General features: G+C 43.3%; 2 protein-coding genes across 3 annotated transcripts in view; one reads left to right on the top strand and one right to left on the bottom strand.

Annotated features, from left to right (window-relative positions):
- The window catches only part of cdh1 (cadherin 1, type 1, E-cadherin (epithelial)), a 159,110-nt gene that overhangs the window by 20,540 nt on the left and 117,784 nt on the right, over positions 1-20,786 (top strand). The gene's annotated exons all lie outside the window — the stretch shown is intronic.
- LOC308328143 (uncharacterized protein) lies at positions 8,270-11,655 on the bottom strand. Of its 2 annotated transcripts, none has more exons than XM_080781864.1 (4): positions 11,372-11,655; positions 10,731-11,129; positions 10,123-10,283; positions 8,270-9,987 (listed from the first exon to the last, which is right to left on the bottom strand). In XM_080781864.1, exons 1-4 carry the CDS (start codon positions 11,613-11,615, stop codon positions 9,658-9,660), a joined length of 1,134 nt encoding a protein of 377 aa, XP_080637990.1. In that variant the 5' UTR covers positions 11,616-11,655; the 3' UTR covers positions 8,270-9,657. The 2 variants fall into 2 exon arrangements, with proteins under 2 accessions (XP_080637990.1, XP_080637991.1); XM_080781865.1 differs by having other exon boundaries at positions 10,123-10,271.

Here is a 20,786-nt window from a genome sequence, read left to right as displayed (position 1 = left end):
CCCCCCCCCCCCCTGTCAAAAACAGCTAAAATCCCTAAAACTAAAAAAAGCAGCAAATGAAAAAAGTTTAGCACTCACCTTTTACTTTCTCTAATAACAACCTAAAACATGAACCTTGGTTGAAAAAACTAAAGTTGTCCTTTAAAGGACCACTTCACCACTTTTCAACATCTCTTCATATAATTGGTCCTCACTAATGTTCATGATAAAACACCAAGATTTGTTTCTCTAGGCTATTATATTATGTCGTTACAATATCAAAAATATCAATATTACCATTACAAACAAAATAGTTCCAATATGGAGATACAAGGTTTCTGCATTTTCACAGCTAATAGTAATTTCTAAACGTATAGCAACAAGATGATGGGCAAAATATATTATGGGCATATACTGATGACATTAGTGATCTCCAGATATGGGCAAAAAAGGGACACAGATGAGTACAACGGGTACGGCCAAACCTCTAGTTCACAGAAAACAGTCCACAGTCCTGTGGCAGGTGCTCTTTTAGGGCATCACAGAAAAGATATATATGTATTGCGAACGCAGTGATTGCGAACGCAGTGAGCACTTACTATGAGACCTAGCAGATCATGTCTGTCCGTGCGTGCGTGTCCCCCCCCTTTGTGCCCATATATGGAGCTGAGTGATTTGTTTGTGATTTATGCAACACACTCCATATTTGGACGTATAGCTGCTTTGGGGACTCCTTTCCTTATAATATGGTTATGGCTTAAAAACTTAACTTAAAAATAAATCTTAAAAAAAACCCCAAATATGTACGAGCTGCGTTCGCTTCCCGCGTTTGCGCGTCTTACTGGTATCACTAAACTGATCTTAAATTACAAAACATATATGTTTTAATTAATAATGGTCAGTCGATTCTGCATCAAATTGATGGTTTCATCAAACTGACTATAGGGCAGGCTATATACGAAGTACTGTGATCCACTAAGAGACAGGACTCAGAGGCCCTAAAGTGGAAAACTGTGTCTCCAATCTCTTCCTGTGTGTTGACCCGCCTGTCCCTCTGTCCAAATATCTGTCCACCCCGTCTGACCATCCGTCCGTCCTGTGGGACTTGGTGTATAGGTCTCAAAACGTCTCTTGTCTATAATGAACTGGTCTGGGGTCAGTTTGTTTATCTTCCGGTCCAATCCCAGGACACTGGCCACTGTGGCCAGAAGGTCAGAACTGATAGAAACTGGCCCCAGTACAGCTCACATCATCTCACTGAAAGAAAACATTCTATAGTAGTTTCCCATGTCAGCCAGGCTGGATGAAGAGAGAGAGAGAGAGAGAGAGAGAGAGAGAGAGAGAGAGAGAGAGAGAGAGAGAGAGAGAGAGAGAGAGAGAGAGAGAGAGAGAGAGAGAGAGAGAGAGAGAGAGAGTTCAGCAAGTAGATCAGACTATAGAGTAATAAGAAATCCATCTCACAATAAGCACCACAGACGAAAAACAGTGTAAGTCCAAATTTCATTCTGACCCCTCCACGAAAAGGCCTCGTTGTCCTGAATCTATCATTTTTCGTCTGTGGCATTTTTATGAAAGTTGTCATGATACATGTACTGAATTTTCTTATCACATTATTATTGACTATGATTAAAATAAAATAAAGTTGTATATCATGTTGGTTTATGCCCCAAAATTAATGCGAATATTTTATGGCTGCTTGAATTGTGCAAAGCTACCCATGGATTTGCAAGTAAAATATAATGGACACGTTTGAACAGGCAGCTACACACACATAGCTATAAACGTATAGGCTATGTAAATCACAGAGAAAACAGGATCGGTGCACACTGCGGGACGCAAGCACGCACGCACGCACGCACACACACACACACACACACACACACACACACACACACACACACACACACACACACACACACACACACACACACACACACACACACACCAGGCACGCAGCATATATGCTACAGTTACATTGACATTTCAAATCCCTCACCTCAGGCTCTCAGATTTTATATTTTAGTTACGTGATTCATAAAGGCTACTGTATGATGGAGCTATGCAGCTTCCTCAGCTGACTATTTTGAGAAAAGTTTATTCAGCCTGTCTAGCCTATAACTAGGCTATGTGTTTGTTTCTCTTTACCTGCTATTTCTTTGATTGCTCATTAAGACTGACGGACAGTCTTAAAGTAATATAGGCCTATAGGAGTTTATTCAGTGGGGTGTATTGATAGTCGAGCTGTCTCTAATGAACAAAAAATACATTTCCAGGTCGGCTAAAGGTTGCCAATTTCAGAGAGTAGGTCTACCTATTTATCAGATTCTAAATGTATAAAGTTCCAGTTCAAAATTTGTTTATTTGTGTAGCGGTATTACCGGTATTTACATCTCTGTCAATCATGATGTAAAATGTATTTTATGTTCACGAAAGAGGAGACAAACAGTCCCATGTTACTGAACTGAACAATAGTGTAACAATGATTACTAATAGGGAGATAGTTGGACTAGTTTTAACATAAAACTGCATGGGTCCCTTACCCTACCTATTTATTTTTAGTCTAGCTACCTCACACTCCACTGCCATTTCAATTCTTGTCACTCAGTGCTCTCTAGTGGTGATTAATCTGAACTTCAAATTGTTTTGGGATTGGGAACCAAGCAGCACCCATACCCAACTGGACTGCAAAAGTAGCCTATGGGCACTACAGTCTGGGGGCTTGAGTGACACTCTCAAATGAACGATTTTATTCTAATGACGAACGTTAGCCTACAGCTGCATTTAGTTTACGGTACGTCCATAACGCTGCTCTGACTGGCCTGGTATGTTTTTGTGTTTTCACAAGTTACAATTACTGTAGTGTAGTAGAGTAGACTATACTAGTCTTACCGTTCCCGAAGTTACGGGGCTATGCGTACTATGCAGCGTTCGGTCACACAAACGCACTTCTTTATTCAATCCTACGGACTAATAGCCTACATTGCGTCTCGCACTTCCAGCTGACCACTGTATTCTTCATCACACATTCTGCAATCTGACTTGAGTTTAGTGGAAATCCAGTGACATAGAGATACAAAATATATTATAAGCAGGACTGTTGTGACAATTTCCTGTTAGTTTATTATGGACACCCGAACACGTTTGAACAGGCAGCTACACACACATAGCTATAAACGTAGGCTATGTAAATCACAGAGAAAACAGGATCGGTGCACACTGCGGGACGCAAGCACGCATGCACGCACGCACGCACACGCACGCACACGCACACACACACACACACACACACACACACACACACACACACACACACACACACACACCAGGCACGCAGCATATATGCTACAGTTACATTGACATTTCAAATCCCTCACCTCAGGCTCTCATATTTTATATTTTAGTCACGTGATTCATAAAGGCTACTGCAGGAGCTATGCAGCTTCCTCAGCTGACTATTTTGAGAAAAGTTTATTCAGCCTGTCTAGCCTATAACTAGGCTATGTGTTTGTTTCTATTTACCTGCTATTTCTTTGATTGCTCATTAAGACTGACGGACAGTCTTAAAGTAATATAGGCCTATAGGACAGGGATACTCAAATAGATTTACCTGTGGGCCACATTACAAAAATGGCAAGGGGCCAGGGGCCAGTAGATAAAAGTATGACATTAATGATACTTGATAACTTCTCTCTTTCAATTGCTTTATTTTCGCAAAATGTATCAAAGTAGCCTACAATGCGCATGCACACAATATGTAAATAAATAAATGTGTTACATTTTCTTGCATAAACACAAAGAGCTGTTTCCATAGCTGCACAAATTAATGCACATAACATGAGTAGCTGTTATAATAACATAATAACATAACATGAGTAGCTCTTTGCCTGCCTGCCTGCCTGCCTGCCTGTCTGTCTGTCTGTCCATGAGTAGTTATTTGTCTGTCTGTCAATGAGTAGCTGTCTTACTGTCTGCCTGTCTATGAGTAGCTGTCTGCCTGCCTGTCTATGAGTAGCTGTCTGTCTGTCTGCCTGCCTGTCCAATTGTCCATGAGTAGCTGTCTGTCTGCCTGTCTGAGTAGCTGTCTGCCTGCCTGCCTAATTGTCCATGAGTAGCTGTCTGTCTGCCTGTCTATGAGTAGCTGTCTGCCTGCCTAATTGTCCATGAGTAGCTGTCTGTCTGCCTGTCTATGAGTAGCTGTCTGCCTGCCTAATTGTCCATGAGTAGCTGTCTGTCTGCCTGTCTATGAGTAGCTGTCTGCCTTCCTGCCTGTCCAATTGTCCATGAGTAGCTGTCTGTCTGTCTGTCTATGAGTAGCTGTCTGCCTGCCTGCCCAATTGTCTATGAGTAGCTGTCTGTCTGTCTATGAGTAGCTGTCTGCCTTCCTGCCTGTCCAATTGTCCATGAGTAGCTGTCTGCCTGTCCAATTCTCCATGAGTAGCTGTCTGTCTGCCTGTCTATGAGTAGCTGTCTGACTGCCTGCCTGTCCAATTCTCCATGAGTAGCCGTCTGTCTGTCTGCCTGTCTATGAGCTGTCTGCCTGCCTGCCAGCCAGCAAGTTGGTTAACAGAAAATAAATTGTTATGGCTGAGTAAAATAAAATACAATAAACACAATTTGCCTGAAAATAGATTACCCAGCTATGACCTTTTTCATGAAAAAAAATGAGTAGTGATATGGCTGACTGAGTAAAATAAAACAATCTACCTGAAAATAGATAGCTATAAGTGAAGAGCAATTTCCGTAATTTCCGCAATTACCATTTCCGCAATTTCCGCATTTTCCATTTCCGCAATTTCCTCAATTTCCATTTCCGCAATTTCCGCAATTTCCATTTCCACCATTTCCGCAATTTCCGCAATTTACATTTCCGCAATTTACATTTCCGCAATTTCCGCAATTTCCATTTCCAACTATTAATGGCAGCTGGGTTTCATCATTCAAATAAAATAGAATTCTGTCCGTTTAGCTATAAAATTATGTCAGGGAATAGGGATACACAGTATATGTCTTTCATTTGCATTGCATCTCCCCCCCCCCCCAAGCTTTTATTTTCGTTCGAGTAATAGTACAACTCTAATAGTATTACTTATAATAATGTAATTAAAGATAACTTCATTCAGATTTATTTATTTTTATTTCATTTTCCAGATTTGTTTTTCTTCTTTTTTTTTAGATTTTCATTGGTGGGCCAGTCATAATGGTCCCGCGGGCCTGATGTGGCCCGCGGGCCTGAGGTTGAGTATCACTGCTATAGGAGTTTATTCAGTGGGGTGTATTGATAGTCGAGCTGTCTCTAATGAACAAAAAATACATTTCCAGGTCGGCTAAAGGTTGCCAATTTCAGAGAGTAGGTCTACCTATTTATCAGATTCTAAATGTATAAAGTTCCAGTTCAAAATTCGTTTCTTTGTGTAGCGGTATTACCGGTATTTACATCTCTGTCAATCATGATGTAAAATGTATTTTATGTTCACGAAAGAGGAGACAAACAGTCCCATGTTACTGAACTGAACAATAGTGTAACAATGATTACTAATAGGGAGATAGTTAGACTAGTTTTAACATAAAACTGCATGGGTCCCTTACCCTACCTATTTATTTTTAGTCTAGCTACCTCACACTCCACTGCCATTTCAATTCTTGACACTCAGTGCTCTCTAGTGGTGATTAATCTGAACTTCAAATTGTTTTGGGATTGGGAACCAACCAGCACCCATACCCAACTGGACTGCAAAAGTAGCCTATGGGCACTACAGTCTGGGGGCTTGAGTGACACTCTCAAATGAACGATTTTCTTCTAATGACGAACGTTAGCCTACAGCTGCATTTAGTTTACGGTACGTCCATAACGCTGCTCTGACTGGCCTGGTATGTTTTTGTGTTTTCACAAGTTACAATTACTGTAGTGTAGTATAGTAGACTATACTAGTCTTACCGTTCCCGAAGTTACGGGGCTATGCGTACTATGCGGCGTTCGGTCACACAAACGCACTTCTTTATTCAATCCTACGGACTAATAGCCTACATTGCGTCTCGCACTTCCAGCTGACCACTGTATTCTTCATCACACATTCTGCAATCTGACTTGAGTTTAGTGGAAATCCAGTGACATAGAGATACAAAATATATTATAAGCAGGACTGTTGTGACAATTTCCTGTTAGTTTATTATGGACACCCGAACTCTTATAGAAGGTAAAGAAGCTACCAATAAGTCAAGCAATCACTGTCCTTGGATCTTTTAATATAAGCCCAGTCCACAACTATGCAAGTTGCAGACCCGGGGTGCCTTTGGGGATAATTGTTACAACTAGTACAGTAGATGCACTGTGAATTGTGGTGGACTGGGCGTTAAGGGGAATGGAATATTTCACACATAATATACACAAAGTGTGTAATGGATTCGTAGGGACCTATAGAAGAAGGACATAAGACTACTGAAACAGCTATAGTGTGTGTCTCATGTGACAGTGACCAAGCATTATCCATGGCAAACTTATTTGCAGTTTTGGCTGCTTCTTTAATGTGTATTTTGTGTATTCCTGAAGCAAGGTGGAACAATAAGCTGGAACAAGTGAACGCGTCAGGGTATTAAGAGAGCAAAGTTCTGACAACAATCTTCATCATCATAACATTGCCGTGGCTGTTAAACGAGGCCAAGGCCACCTGACGAAGACCCAAAGGGGTCGAAACGTTGTCATCCTTATACCTAATACAATTCCTGTGGGAGCTACAAACAGTGTGCGGACTACTTCTCCTTCTCCTGTAGCCTACATATCCTTATGGAACCATGAGGGAGAGGGGGAAAACACCACGAGAGTGACGAGTGATCAGTCAAACATGTGTTCTCTCCGCAGTAAATAAAAAATATGTCTGTATGCGATGATCTGACCATTATTATTTTGATTACACTGTCATGCTCGTTTGAGGACAGGTAGAGAGCAGAGCATAGTATAGTTCGAGGTAACACACCAATGAATCACTGATATCTGATAGGTTTGATGTATGTAATTTCCAGCAGAGCCACGCCCACGCTTCAACTTCACCACGTGTTAAAATACCTTCTACCACTGGTGAATAGTGAAGAAAAGTGTGGGGGAAAAGCAGAGCATGGTCTAAAGTGCAGCAGGTAGATATATTTAATTATGAGTGAATAAATAGATGTGCAGCAGAAGCTGTCCCTCAGACTAGTCTGTTTAGCATGCATGTGATACTCAGAGTAATCTAGTAAGAGTGGCGACACGCTTTGATCTCGCCGTAAAGCTCGGGTGCCTATGCTATATAGTTCCAAACATTGCTCCTATGGCTGGAACTATCCCATTGAGATAGGATGAGCACTTCCGCATTCCATTGTTACACTTACAATGGGAGTCAACAGAGTGTCATTACTCTCCTACTAGATTACTCTGGTGATACCAGATTGCGCCTGCCTCATGTTCATATTCTTCCTATTACTTATGTAAGGATGAGGATGTCTCTTGTTGCTTTGTCTGTTCACAGTTCATTATGCATTATATACTGCATGTCATGCTGTTTACAAGTTTGTCCACCAGGGGATGGTCATGTAACACACTTCTAGGTTTAGCTCATGATCAGTTTAGCTGTCATGTTAGCACTAGCAGTAGTCTCTCAACAGACTGTTGACTGGCAAAGAGGGCGCTGTTTTTCCTTTATTGTTTGACGATGGGTTCTCAGATTGTGTTAGCAGAGACAGTGGTGACCCTGCTGATGTTTAACTTCTACATAAAATAGAACCGGAACCTACTGTACATGCCAACGCATGCATAGGCTACTAACATTATAACATAGACACAAATAGCCCTGTCTATAGTCCAGAAGACTATATCTCATTTGGCCAGGGGGACTGAGAACAAAATGTATTTATTATCAGATAGAATGAACACATGTTTTGCATATATTTTCCAGTGGCCCCGGCCTCAGTGCCAGGGACCCCCCTGAAGATGATGGAGAGGTATTATGATTATTTATGATTCTTCGTTGTTATTTGCTCTGGTGTAACGTGTGCGCTATTGTGATGTCTTCACTCTGCATTCATTGTTTCCGTGTTGCTTTGAATGAACATGTGTTTGACGAGGCTCTTTCATGGCCAAATCCCTCTTGAAAAGGGTTAGTTTTTTTGCCAATAAAGTATTTAATCTATGTTAAAATGTCAGTTTAGTTACCATAGCAGCTTGTCTTCTGCTGCTGCTGTTGGATGCGTTTGTGTTCATGGTAACCGATGGGAGCTTCCTCTACTACACACAACACATTGTGGAGAAACATTCTTCATTTTCAGGACTTTTGTCTTTATTTCAAAAGGCACAAAGAAAAAAACATTACATTATCTCATCAATTCAACTGTTTAAAACTGTATGAATAGTTATAGTTAAGTGACAGCCGTCGACTTCACAGTAATGAAGGTGCATTCAGTTCCAATGCGCTTTGAATGGGTTTCATGCCTTCATAATGGACTATATGTACAGTATACCAACTTCAATGAGGTGTTCATCCAACAATAGAGATAAGTAACACAAAGAAAAGGATACAATACAAAGTAAAGTTGCTTAACTGTGATTTAAAAAAAATCTTTAAATCTTTAAATCTTAAAAAAAAGAACAAAAACATGGTAATATATCACATACATATTTTTTTTTGGAACAATAACCTCCTATTTACACTATGGCTTACTGCTCATAACAAACACTGTTCTGTAAAAAAATATATAAACAAAACACAAAGCAAAAAATGGAGGGATTACACATTAGCTTGAATGACAAAGCAAGATTATTCATATTAATACCCTAATCGCATAAAATATGTAAAAGTAACAATTGTATAGCAACCACTGACTATAGCCCTTCATCAAGTTGACTATTTTAATTATCCTACATACACGACTATTTACGTGTTGCTGTTGCCTGCTTGGGATATTAATTCTCGGGGCATGGTTCCATAGAGGAACCACAGAGAGCATCCTGACTGGATAGGCGGCGGTTGAGCCTGACGTTTGGGACGGCTAATATTTGTAGTATTATACAGCGCCAGCATGGATGACTGACCGTGACACTACATAAATTGATTTAACCATGCCCCCATAACAAGCTAAATAAAAACGCAACAAGGCTTCCGTTTCAAAATCACATCTTCTGTCTGTCCTCGTTTAGCTATGGTCTGTGTGGACTGGGAGGAATTATTTCTATTTACAACCACAAACACCAGGTAAAGTACAGTACTTGTTCTTCTGTCTGTCTGTTCCTGTCAATCTTTTTTTTCTTTATTTATTTTTTATTTTTTTTCCCTTTTTATCCCCAATTTTCTATTTACAACCACAAACATCAGGTCAAGTACAGTACTTCTGTCTGTCTGTTCCTGTCAATCTTGTTTTCTTTTATTTTTTCCCCCTTTTTTTGCCCCCCACACACATTTCTGTACATTGTCACAAGCTCACCTGGAGATCATACCGGGAGGATGTAGAGCCTTCATCTTACTACTACTTAGGATTATGTGCAGTGACTATATATATATATCACCCTCCCCGCCCGGCTTCTCTACCCCGAACATGGGCCAAATGTGTTTGTGTACATGCTCGACAAAGCCAGATGAGGTGGATTCGAACCCCCCTAGACTCCGCAATGGTGGGCACAGCTACTTTACTGTGCCACCCGAGCGTCTCAAGTGTCTATGGGGCCTGGACTCCTGTCTCAGCACTGGGTCCAGCTTCAACAACTCCTTGTTGATCTATCTCTTCATACTGGTGGTATTCTGTCTCCTCACTGGGTCCAGCAGCTTCAACAACTACTTGTTGATCTATCTCTTCATAGTCTGAGTCGTCTGCCTCTTCAATGGAGCCAGATTCAACAACTACTTGTTCATCTATCACTTCATACTCGATGCCAACTTCAGAATCAGAACCAACAACATTATAATACTCGATATCAATGTTCTCATTTCCGACATTATAATGAACCGTCGCAGTGTCCCACACTCCTGCATTATGTCTTCTGCTGGCCTGGAGAAACACAGAAACACTCAACGTTAAGTCACTGAATCACATCTGGCTGAAAACCCTCCTATCTCTCTCCTAACTCTGGTTTAACTGTCATTTATACACATTCCAGTCTTGTGTTGTGTAAAGATGTATTACCTGCCAGAGACAATAGAGGGCATGGATGGGTACCAGCAGCACCAACAGCAGCACCAACAGCAGCACCACCACAGTGACTGTAACTCTGCTGCTGTCCTCAGGTGTCAGAGGGACTGTAGGAGGGACTGTAGGAGGGACTGTAGGAGGGACTGTAGGAGGGACTGTGAAAAATAAAACATCATCAAATCATGTAAGAACATTTGATAAACCTTCATGTTTGATTGAATCATGCCTGACGGAGATTCATATTGTGAGTTTAACCCATTTAGACCTGAGGCCGATTCTAAATCAGTTTTCTGAAAAACCTGTGTTTCTATGTCAGTGGTGCTCAGCCTTTTTCATGTCAAGGACCCCCTCCCCCCGCCACCAGAAGCAAAGATTTGAGTTAAAAACATTCACTCTGAAAGAATATATATTCAAAGAATTGAGCCACATTTTCAAGATTCATCAAAAATAGCAGACCTGCAAGCTCGTAGTGTGGCACTCGGTGACGCGCTACAAGCTTGTAGGTCTGCTATTTTTCAACAGCTAAAGTATAACATTAACGCTTAAAACACCAAAAGGGGTTCCCGCCCAGAATGGTTTAAAGGTAATTTCATTCAGGTTACCTGTGACGACGGTGAGAGAGAGGATGTCGCTCTCAGAGGAGACATTGTGAGAAAACACGTTGGTGTGATTTATAACAACGTCGACGTGATAAGCACAGCTGTAATTCCCTTGGTGGCCGGGGCCTGCTTCGAAGAACAGGAAGTTGGCAGAGTGATTGACAGCTGGCTGGGTGTGGTTGTGTGTGCTGTTGGCTCCAGTGAAGGTGAGGTAGAAGGAGCCGTCTGGGTACTGTGGCAGGATGGAGCAGATGATGCTGAAGTTGGAACCTTCCAACACCTGCTGCCCCTGCTGCTGGCCCTCAGAAACCCCGTTTAGAGACACCTGATGCCCCTGCAGCTGGCCCTCAGAAACCCCGTTTAGAGTGGGGAAGACGCTGATGTTTGGCTTAAACAGAAGATCTGTAACAAGACACGAGTGATTGAATTATAGTACAGCAGATATTTACATTTACAGTATAGAGTAGCCAATGAGATGGAACCAAGATTAGAGATCCAACATATTGTATGGCTTTTGCTGAAATTAGACGATGCAAAAAAGTTATTTTAAATTCATTCAGAAAAAGAAACATCCTGTTTCTATGCTGTAGATAGGTATAGGTTAAGTGAGTAGGCAAGTAGACGGACGTCACTGTTTGTGTTACCTGAACAGATCACCTCCAATGTGACAGTGGAATTCTCAGACAGTGTCATTCCACACTCCCTCAGTGAAGCCTCGGTTCCAACACAGTCAGCTGTGATCCACCACACAGGTTGAACCGTTGAAGCAGGACTCCTTTGTGTTGAAACGTCAGAGCCACAGTCCATCTGCCTACACACGACAGAGGATGACTTCAGGTTCCAGTCGGACTGACCATCCACGGCTCTCCAGTCTCCCTGGTGTTGCATCTCCAGTACACCACTACAGTTACTGCTTCCTCCCACCAGCCTGACGCCATCAGGCTCTGTACAGAGACAAGACCGTTACAAACCATTTAGAGCAGACATGACTTGTGAGCCGAAAGTGTTCAGTTCTCCCACTCCATGTTAATGGATGGTGGTGTTCTGTTGGGACGCATACTTTGGTTAGACATAGCATTGGTTAAGGTTGGTGAGGGGTGCGTTAAGACGACCGGATTAAAGTTGGTGAGGGGGGCGTTAAGGGTTGGGAGAGGGTTAAGGTTAGGTTTAGGTGTGCTGCACCAGCTCAGTGGCCTTGTGGTTAGAGTGTCCGCCCTGAAACTGGGAGGTCGGGGTTCAATCCCCGGCCAGGTCATACCAAAGACTGTAAAAATGGGACCCAATGCCTCCCTGCTTGACACTCAGCATCAAGGGTTGGATTAGGGGGTAAGTGCCTGCGACATACTAGCGTCATGTCCAGGGGGTGTACATCAAGCTGCCTCACGCTACAGAAACAGGAGTTAAGCTCCTGCCCTATGGGCCTCATGGCTCGGCAAGGCTACTTACTAGGTGTGCTGCCCCGTGGGAGGTTAGGGTGAGGTTGAGGGTTTGAGATATCAGACGAATGGTATGTCTAACCAAAAGCATGCACCCGTTCTGTTAACAGATGGTGGGGATCTATTCAGATTTCAGATTTTTATTGAAGGGACAGCCTCTTGAGATGCAGCATCTCATTTTCAAGAGGGACCCATAAAACCAAATACAGAAAAGCATACTTTCCTAACACTGTCTAACACTAACACATGGTGAGCTGTCACTCCCAAGACGGCAAACGGGTGAACTTCTTGTAACGGAAATGACCAAACGTCAAACTCAAAACTCAAAGTTTGAGCACGGAATATCACACCCGTTATGCCATGCTCAGCCAATCACAGCACATAATGGGAATAACGGCACAGCTTACGGCCAACCACATCGCCAATGTCGGCACCATACATGGTTAATTTTGCTGCAATTCCGTCCTCAAATTTTGGCGGCATAGATGGTAATTTTCCCTCCTCATATTTTGAGGACATTACTAAAATGATTAGATTATACCTGAGCAGGCGAGTCCAACAGTCTTGTCTGGTGAGCAGGTGGTGTTTCTAGTTGAGTCTGAGGTTCTACAGTCCAGGAGAGCAGACTCGTTGCCTTCACACTGGAACTCTTTGGTCCACATCGAAGCGTTCAGGCCTCCATATAGCGCCCCCTGGAGGACTGAAGGAGCCCCGCAGCCAAGATCCCTACAGACCACCTCTGCATCCTGCTGGTCAAAGTCATCTTCACACACTGAGACCCACGACTGGTTAGATTTCACCTCCACTCTGCCTGAACACACACTGGTCCCATTCACCAACCTCACAGACTCTGGAGAGAGAGAGAGAGAGAGAGAGAGAGAGAGAGAAAGAGAGGGGGGGGGGGGAGGGAGGGAAGGGGGGTGTCAATGTACATGTATCTTATTAAACACGCATGTGCATGCACGCACACACGCAGAGTTGTGGAGGTGAAGTGGAGGTCACTGTTTATGTGTTTTACCCGAACAGAACACCTCCAGTCTCTCAGTGGAATTATGAGACTCCTTTGCTCCACACTCCCTCAGTGAAGATTGAGATCCAACACATGGAATCTTCCACACAGGTTCAACGGTTGCATCAGACCTCCTTTGTGTTGAAACAGCAGAGCCGCAGTTCAGCTGTCTACACACTACAGATGATGACTTCAGGTTCCAGTCATAAATAGAACCCGCTGGTCTCCACTCTTCCTGGTGTTTCACCTTCAGGATACCAGAACAGTTACTGGTTCCTCCCTCCAACATGACGTCACCAGGCTCTGTACAGTGGCAAAAAAGAAAATAAACTACTATTACTTTCATTGTTAAATAGGAATGCGAATTACAAGTATATAAATACTATAGAGGTAATCAGGGCCGCTGCTGGCCATTTGGGTGCCCTAAGCATAACATATTTGTGGTGCCTTGTGCTTTGTGGTGCGGTGCTGGATTACTTCTTCAATTCGACCAATTCCACAATTCAATTGGACTACGGTGGCAGCAGGAAGTACAAGGTAATAGCCTAAATAGCTCCAGTTTTTCCACCTTGGTGATTCACAACCATATGCTTATATTAGATGTGATTTCTCATCCCATCAGAATCAAAGTAATCACAGACATGACAGTGTCTGCAGCTAGAGTACATTCCACTCACTGCACAGGGAAGTGAATGATGCCAGGCTGCAGGTGACCACAAACCAGTCACATGATGTGAAATGTCCTTTTAGTTATGATTATTATTACCTGAGCAGGCGAGTCCAACAGTCTTGTCTGGTGAGCAGGTGGTGTTTCTAGTTGAGTCTGAGAGAGAGAGAGATCATTTTAATCATAGAACATTACACTTTTCCAGGACTGCTCCGCTCATCTCTGAAATGCCATTTTTTAAAGAGTGGGGATCTTAGTTGAGATCATTCAAGAATACATTTTCCAAAATCACTGCGCACAAATAAGGAGTTGTCTAAATGTAATAACTAACTTTTGTGTATTCATAATTCCTAACATGTCTCTGTCAGGGCTGCCATGTCTCACCCTTTGAGCGTGACAGTCACGCAATTTAACCCTTTACCACGCACCACGCCACACATGCCATTTCACACGCATTATAAATAACAATTTTCTCCGCGGCTCCGCCGCGTAATAACGCGCGCTCATGTGTGCGTCCTCACAAACGGTAAAATAGCCGATCTGCATGAGATCTCATGCAGCATATGCAGTAGGAGGGTAAACAGTGGACCAAATCGCCATTTTTCATGGAAGACAATATAGACCCCACAAGTTACAACAAGTTAGGTGTTTGGCGTCTCTTGCGTGATATGAGGAAGTGAAGTGGAACGGTGCCAGTAGCCCGTGCGTGCACATTATAGGGACAAAGTCGTGTGTGTGTGTGTGTGTGTGTGTGTGTGTGTGTGTGTGTGTGCGTGAAGTGAAGGGGGGGGGGGGGGCGCATCGCGACTTGTTTCTGTTCAGAGAGAGAGCCCACAGATGTGTTTGAACTAAGAAAATGTAAAAATAAGGCATTTTCCCACATTCCAGTTTTCTGACTTTTTATTTCACAACATATTCCCCAATTTCCACTGAGATTATGGGGTGAATGAATGTGGCCACTGGCCAGACCCATCTTCTCTTTCTGTCATAGTGACATTGTCCTCCATCAGATCATGTCCAAATCAGGTTATCCAATCTCCAGTAGCCTCTTCAGTTTTTTGAAGATTTTTTGAGTGGTGCAACCACTGACCACTCCCTTACGGAGCTATGTGTGTGGCTGGCTGGGTCTGAGCACTATGTGTGTGGCCTGCTGGCTGGCTGCGGGTCTGAGCATATAGATAGATAGATAGATAGATAGATATCTTTTTCATTTCTACTTTAAGCTGCATGAGGAGGCTGTCAGTGCAGGGAGAGCAGCTGGCATGGAGGTGAAGACATCAACGTTAAGGTTAAATATCAACGTTAAAACGGGACAAATCCACATTAAAAAAGGCCAATTATTTTCGCCGCTGCTCTTCGGACGGCGTCGAACGCATTAAGACACTATAGAGTCTCACTCTTGACATTTTCTGAAATATGGCAGCCCTGTCTCTGTAATGGACAGTCAGGACTCGGTAACCTATTAATATGTGATTATTTTGTTGGTGGTACTTTATTTTGTACTTTAGGTTAATACAACTAAAGAACGTGTAGACCTCAGTGGCAAGGGAGGTGTGTGTTCTGTGTGACAGACAGACAGACAGACAGACAGCCAGCCAGACAGACAGACAGACAGACAGACAGACAGACAGACAGACAGACAGACAGACAGACAGACAGACAGACAGACAGACAGACAGACACCTGAACAGGTGTTACCTGAACAGATCACCTCCAGTCTGTGGGCTGAAGTATAAGACGCATTTGTTCCACAGTCCTTCAGTGAAGACTCAGAGCCAACACAGGGAGATGTTATCCACCATACAGGTTGTTTTACAGAACCAACCAGTCTTAGTGATGAAACAGCAGAACCACAGGCTATCTGTCTACACACTACAGATGATGACTGCAGGGTCCAGTCAGAATCATGCACTGGTCTCCACTCATCATGGAGTTTCATCTCAAGTTTTCCAGCACAGTTACTGGTTCCTTCCACCAACCTGACATCTGTACAGAGACGAAAGTAAGCAGTAAAAACAAAAACAAAATTAGAAAATGCATTACTTTCATTTTAAGTGATCGACACAAAAGATGCTACACATACTCGTAGTCGGATCATATAGGATACCGGATAAGTTTGTGAAAACTGTGGCCGAGTCTTACACACAGTCTGTCCTGCAGGGGACACAGAAAGCACCACCGGTACGTTCCAAAAATATCTGTCAACCTAAATCAGAGTAAGTAAAGGGGCAGTGGATCAGGGGTAGAGTGGCCGGTAGAGTAGCCGGTTCGATGCCGGGTTCCCTCAGAGTTAGTGTAGGTTCTAAGTAGGTTAGACTAAAGGTGGTTGCACACCGGCCGCGTTTTTCGGAAAATCGATAGAAACGCAGCTAAAAATCCGAAAAACACGCTCGGTGTGTGGGGACCTTAACTCTGCCATCGGTGTGTGAATGTGTGTGTGAATGGGTGAATGTAATGCACAATCTATGTAAAGCACTCTGGATAAAAGCACCATTTAAAGCAAATCACACACATGAAAAGAATGCTAATTAAAGTGATTGAAATGATGCTTCATGTCTCTGCGGCCCATCATGGTCATGCCAATGAAATGATAGTTTTTGTACTTTCAGTGTGGGGCAGGGCCAGATTAACCCCCATGAGTGCCCCTGTGCAGATCATTTTTAATGCCCCCCCCCTCCATAGCGCGGGCACGACCAACCCCGAACACATGGAACACAATAAGGTATAGGCAAATAGTACAACTTCACTGGAATACAACTGGCAACCATTGCAATAAATTACATTGGTTTTCTTTTTTTTTTACCAGTAAAATGCATTTCAGAAATGCGACTCTCGCGCCCGAGCAAAGCGAGGGCGCAGATTTTTTTTTTTTTAATGGCATTTTCTGGCCATTTCTTGGGCATTTTCCGGGCACCAAAACCATCTGGGCACTAGGGACATGTGGGCACCAGAACAACTGGGCACTAGGGACATATGGGCACTAGGGACCTGTGGGCACCGGGACATGTGGGCACCAGGACAACTGGGCACTAGGGACATGTTGGCACCTGGACAATTGGGCAGTTGTCCATGTGCCCACATGTCCCTAGTGCCCGTTTCCAGTTTGGGAAACACTGACTGTTCTATCTGCAAAAGTTTTTCAGAGGCAGATCTCACCAAGTCGCGCGCCAAAATTTTGGGGGCCCTTGGGGGACATTTTGGGGGCCTTTAAAGCAATTTCACATGAGAAATGTACCATCTGATGTTATTTATATTATTAACTTCTTCCCTCCATTAACAGTGTTTATAAACTTTTTATAAAGGGCATTTTAGTGCGCTGCACTGTGCTGCAGCAACACTGCCTGAATTGAATTTAAATTGACTTTGGCTGGCCTGGCCTGAGCTTAGGAGAGATTGTTTTTGCTGCGCTGGTTGTGGCTAGCTGGCCTGACCTGATAAATGATTGTTTTTTTTTAATATGCCCCCCTTGCCACATGCCCCTGTTGAGCTGCACATAGCGGCGGATGGTTAATCCGGCCCTGGTGTGGGGAAAGCATTTGCAATCGTGATGACATTCAGCTGAGGAAAGTGACCTGGTATCTGTTCTATTCTATTTGATGTTGTTCGTTTCATTAATGTATTTAAGTATTCTTTTTGTTAGAGTATATATTGGCTTTACTGCATCATTGCACTGGTTACAATTTGTTCTAGATCCTAGTGTTCATTTAAAATGATATATTCCTCTAAATCTGGGTAGTAAAAAAGAAAAGAATCAGGCCACAGCCCTGGCTCTCCTGGTCCCTCTGCACGTCCCTGATTACCTGAGCAGGTGAGTCCAACAGTCTTGTCGGGTGAGCAGGTGGTGTTTCTAGTTGAGTCTGAGGTTCTACAGTCCAGGAGAACAGACTCGTTGCCTTCACACTGGAACTCTTTGGTCCACATCGAAGCGTTCACTTCCCCATAGAGCGCCCCCTGGAGGACTGAAGGAGGCCCATAGTCAAGCTCCCTACAGACCACCTCTGCATCCTGCTGGTCAAAGTCATCTTCACACACTGAGACCCACGACTGGTTAGATTTCACCTCCACTCTGCCTGAATACAGACTGGTCCCATTCACCAACCTCACTGAATCTGGAGAGAGAGAGACAAAGTGTGTTCAACATTTTTATTCATTATTCACAACAGATGAAAACATGAGGACACACACACACACACACACACACACACACACACACACACACACACACACACACACACACACACACACACACACACACACACACACAATTTATAATGTAGGCATTTAGCAGACGCTCTTAACCCATTCAGGACGGGAACCCTTTTGGTGTTTTAAGCATTGTGTTATACTTTAGTTATTGAAAAGCGCAGCACTAGCTTGTAGATCTCCTTTTTTTTTAATCGTGAAAACGTGTGCAAATCATTGGATTTAAATTATTTCAGAGCAAACGTTTTTATTTCACATGTTCGCTTCTGGGGGGGTCCCTGGAACAACATATTTTCAGATATGCCAGCCACATACATATAATTCTGGGGGCCCTTGACATGAAATAGTTTGAGAACCACTGACATAGAAACGTAGGTTTTTCATTTTTAAAATAGTCCTCAGGTCTAATTGGGTTAAATTAATCCAGAGCGATTTACAGTAAGCAAGAACAACACGGTAATACAGCAAATACATAACACACACACACACACGCACGGACACACGGACGCACGGACGCACACAGATAGACGGATGGACAGACGTATGGGGACAGACAGACAGACAAGCCAGATCAATTTAATAGCAGACTGTACAGATTACTGTTATTGTTGAAGTATTGTTTGTGTTACCTGAACAGATCAGTGAGATCACCTCCAGACTGTCATAGGAGCTGTCAGACCTCATCATTGCTCCACACTCCCTCAGTGAAGACTCAGTACCATCACAGGAAGATATAATCGACCATACATCAGTATAATGAGCAGAACTCCTTTGTGTCGACAGAGCAGATCCACAGTCTATCTGCCGACACACTACAGATGCTGCCTTCAGGTTCCAGACAGTCGACTGATCAACCCCTCGTCTCCATTCTCTCTGGTGTTTGATCTCCAGTCCACCAGTACATTTACTGATTCCTCCCACCAACCTAACATCATCAGGCCCTGTACAGAGACAAGTGAGAATACCGTAAGTACAGTTAAACAAAGTACTATTACTTTTCCTTACAAAAAGATCCTAACAAAGAGTGTAGATTGTTATGTCAGGCTATCGAAACCACATCCTTGCGTTTGTTTTCTGTTTTAACTGATTCTAGCCCCTCCCTGTGTCGGTGTCCATAGTCGTGTCATAGTGTCTGAGCAAATAGACAATGTGTCAAATTTTACGTCATGCTGATGTGCCCCTCACTTCACATGGGTGTGATTTTTCAAATAAGATTTTGGTTTGTAAAGCTGTCCTATTTTTGTCCAGCTATGTCCAGCTTTCAGTGTTTACACAAACATTGGATACAAAAGTGTGTAAACCAAAACATTGAGGACAAAAGTGTGTAAACACAAACATTGAGGACAAATGTGAGGACGCAAATTGTAATTGGCCGGAATGTGATGATGTATGATGATGAGAGCGCCCCTCACTTACACACGGGTGTGATTTTTATTATTACCTGAGCAGGTGAGTCCAACAGTCTTGTCAGGTGAACAGGTGGTGTTTCTAGTTGAGTCTGAGGTTCTACAGTCCAGGAGAACAGACTCGTTGCCTTGACACAGGAACTCTGTGGTCCACATTGAAGCGTTCACTTCTCCATAGAGCGCCCCCTGGAGGACTGAAGGAGGCCCACAGTCAAGCTCCCTACAGACCACCTCTGCATCCTGCTGGTCAAAGTCATCTTCACACACTGAGACACACGACTGGTTAGACTGCACCTCCACTCTGCCTGAACACACACTGGTCCCATTCACCAACCTCACAGACTCTGGAGAGAGAGAGAGAGAGAGAGAGAGAGAGAGATCATTTTAATCAAGAACATTATTGAGAATCATTTGAATAGAATGAAGGCGTGAACGAAGTATGCCATTGTTACAGGAGGCTATTGATCTGTTATCAGCTAGGCAAAGCAGTAACCATGCAGTGGGAAATCAGCTTTTGATGGGCACAGTCTAAGATGAAATAAATATCACTTTTGTGAGGCAGGTTGTCGCAGACCCCTGCAGTGAATGGGCTCCAATTTTGACAACCCGTGCCCTGCACGGTCCATAGACCGTCCATGCAGTCACCAGCGATTATATCAGAATACAAACCAGACCCGCCCCACCCGTCAAATTAGGGACCCGTTGTAAGCCCTCTTACCCGTGATTAGATAAATAGCCTACAGCCACTCAATTTAAAACTGTGTAAAAATGCTTTTGACACAAGACAGCAGCCGTCAACAATAGCGGTACATTCAGTGGTCAAGTTCGTTCATAAATCTACACGTCAAGTGAAGAACGGAGGAGTGAGCTTTCCATATAGCCACGCGCCAGAACGTGCATACATGCAGTACGAACATGTCGTTGTTTGCATTGTCAGATGATTTTTATTTGAAGGTTAAACAGGATGATAAATGTGTTTTTGTGAGTTAAGTCAACTGACCGGCGTGCTGTGTTAAGTTACGTGCTAGTGCTATGAGGATGATATCCCAAAGCGCCCTCCTGCTCATGAAACATATGTTGGACTCGGGCCGTAAATTAAAGCCCTTTATAAGTTTGCAGCATGCATGTGTGTGTGTGTGTGTGTGTGTGTGTGTGTGTGTGTGTGTGTGTGTGTGTTGTGGTGTTCACTGTGTGCCAGTGTCTGGCCAGCAGCTACGATCCGAATCTCTGGTGTTTACACAGAAACGCTAATAAACAACTTAAATGTTAAAAACAGGCGTTGTGGTTGTGTGTATATGCTAATGGTCAATGCCCGTGTGCAGAGCAATTGCTCAAGCC

The sequence above is a fragment of the Protomyctophum bolini genome (assembly GCF_963924005.1).
Source record: "Protomyctophum bolini genome assembly, chromosome: 14".
NCBI lineage: Eukaryota > Metazoa > Chordata > Actinopteri > Myctophiformes > Myctophidae > Protomyctophum > Protomyctophum bolini.
This window is presented reverse-complemented; position numbering and strand designations above follow the sequence as displayed.

What these genes read in the sequence shown, in the direction of transcription:
- LOC308328143 (XM_080781864.1), bottom strand. Translation starts at nt 11,615, where the DNA reads ATGCAACACCAGGGAGACTGGAGAGCCGTGGATGGTCAGTCCGACTGG. An exon ending in ATTGGAGGTGATCTGTTCAG is followed by an intron (nt 11,130 to 11,371) that starts GTAACACAAACA and finishes GTCTTGTTACAG; the next exon opens with ATCTTCTGTTTAAGCCAAAC. An exon ending in CCCTCTATTGTCTCTGGCAG is followed by an intron (nt 9,988 to 10,122) that starts GTAATACATCTT and finishes GTGTTTCTCCAG; the next exon opens with GCCAGCAGAAGACATAATGC.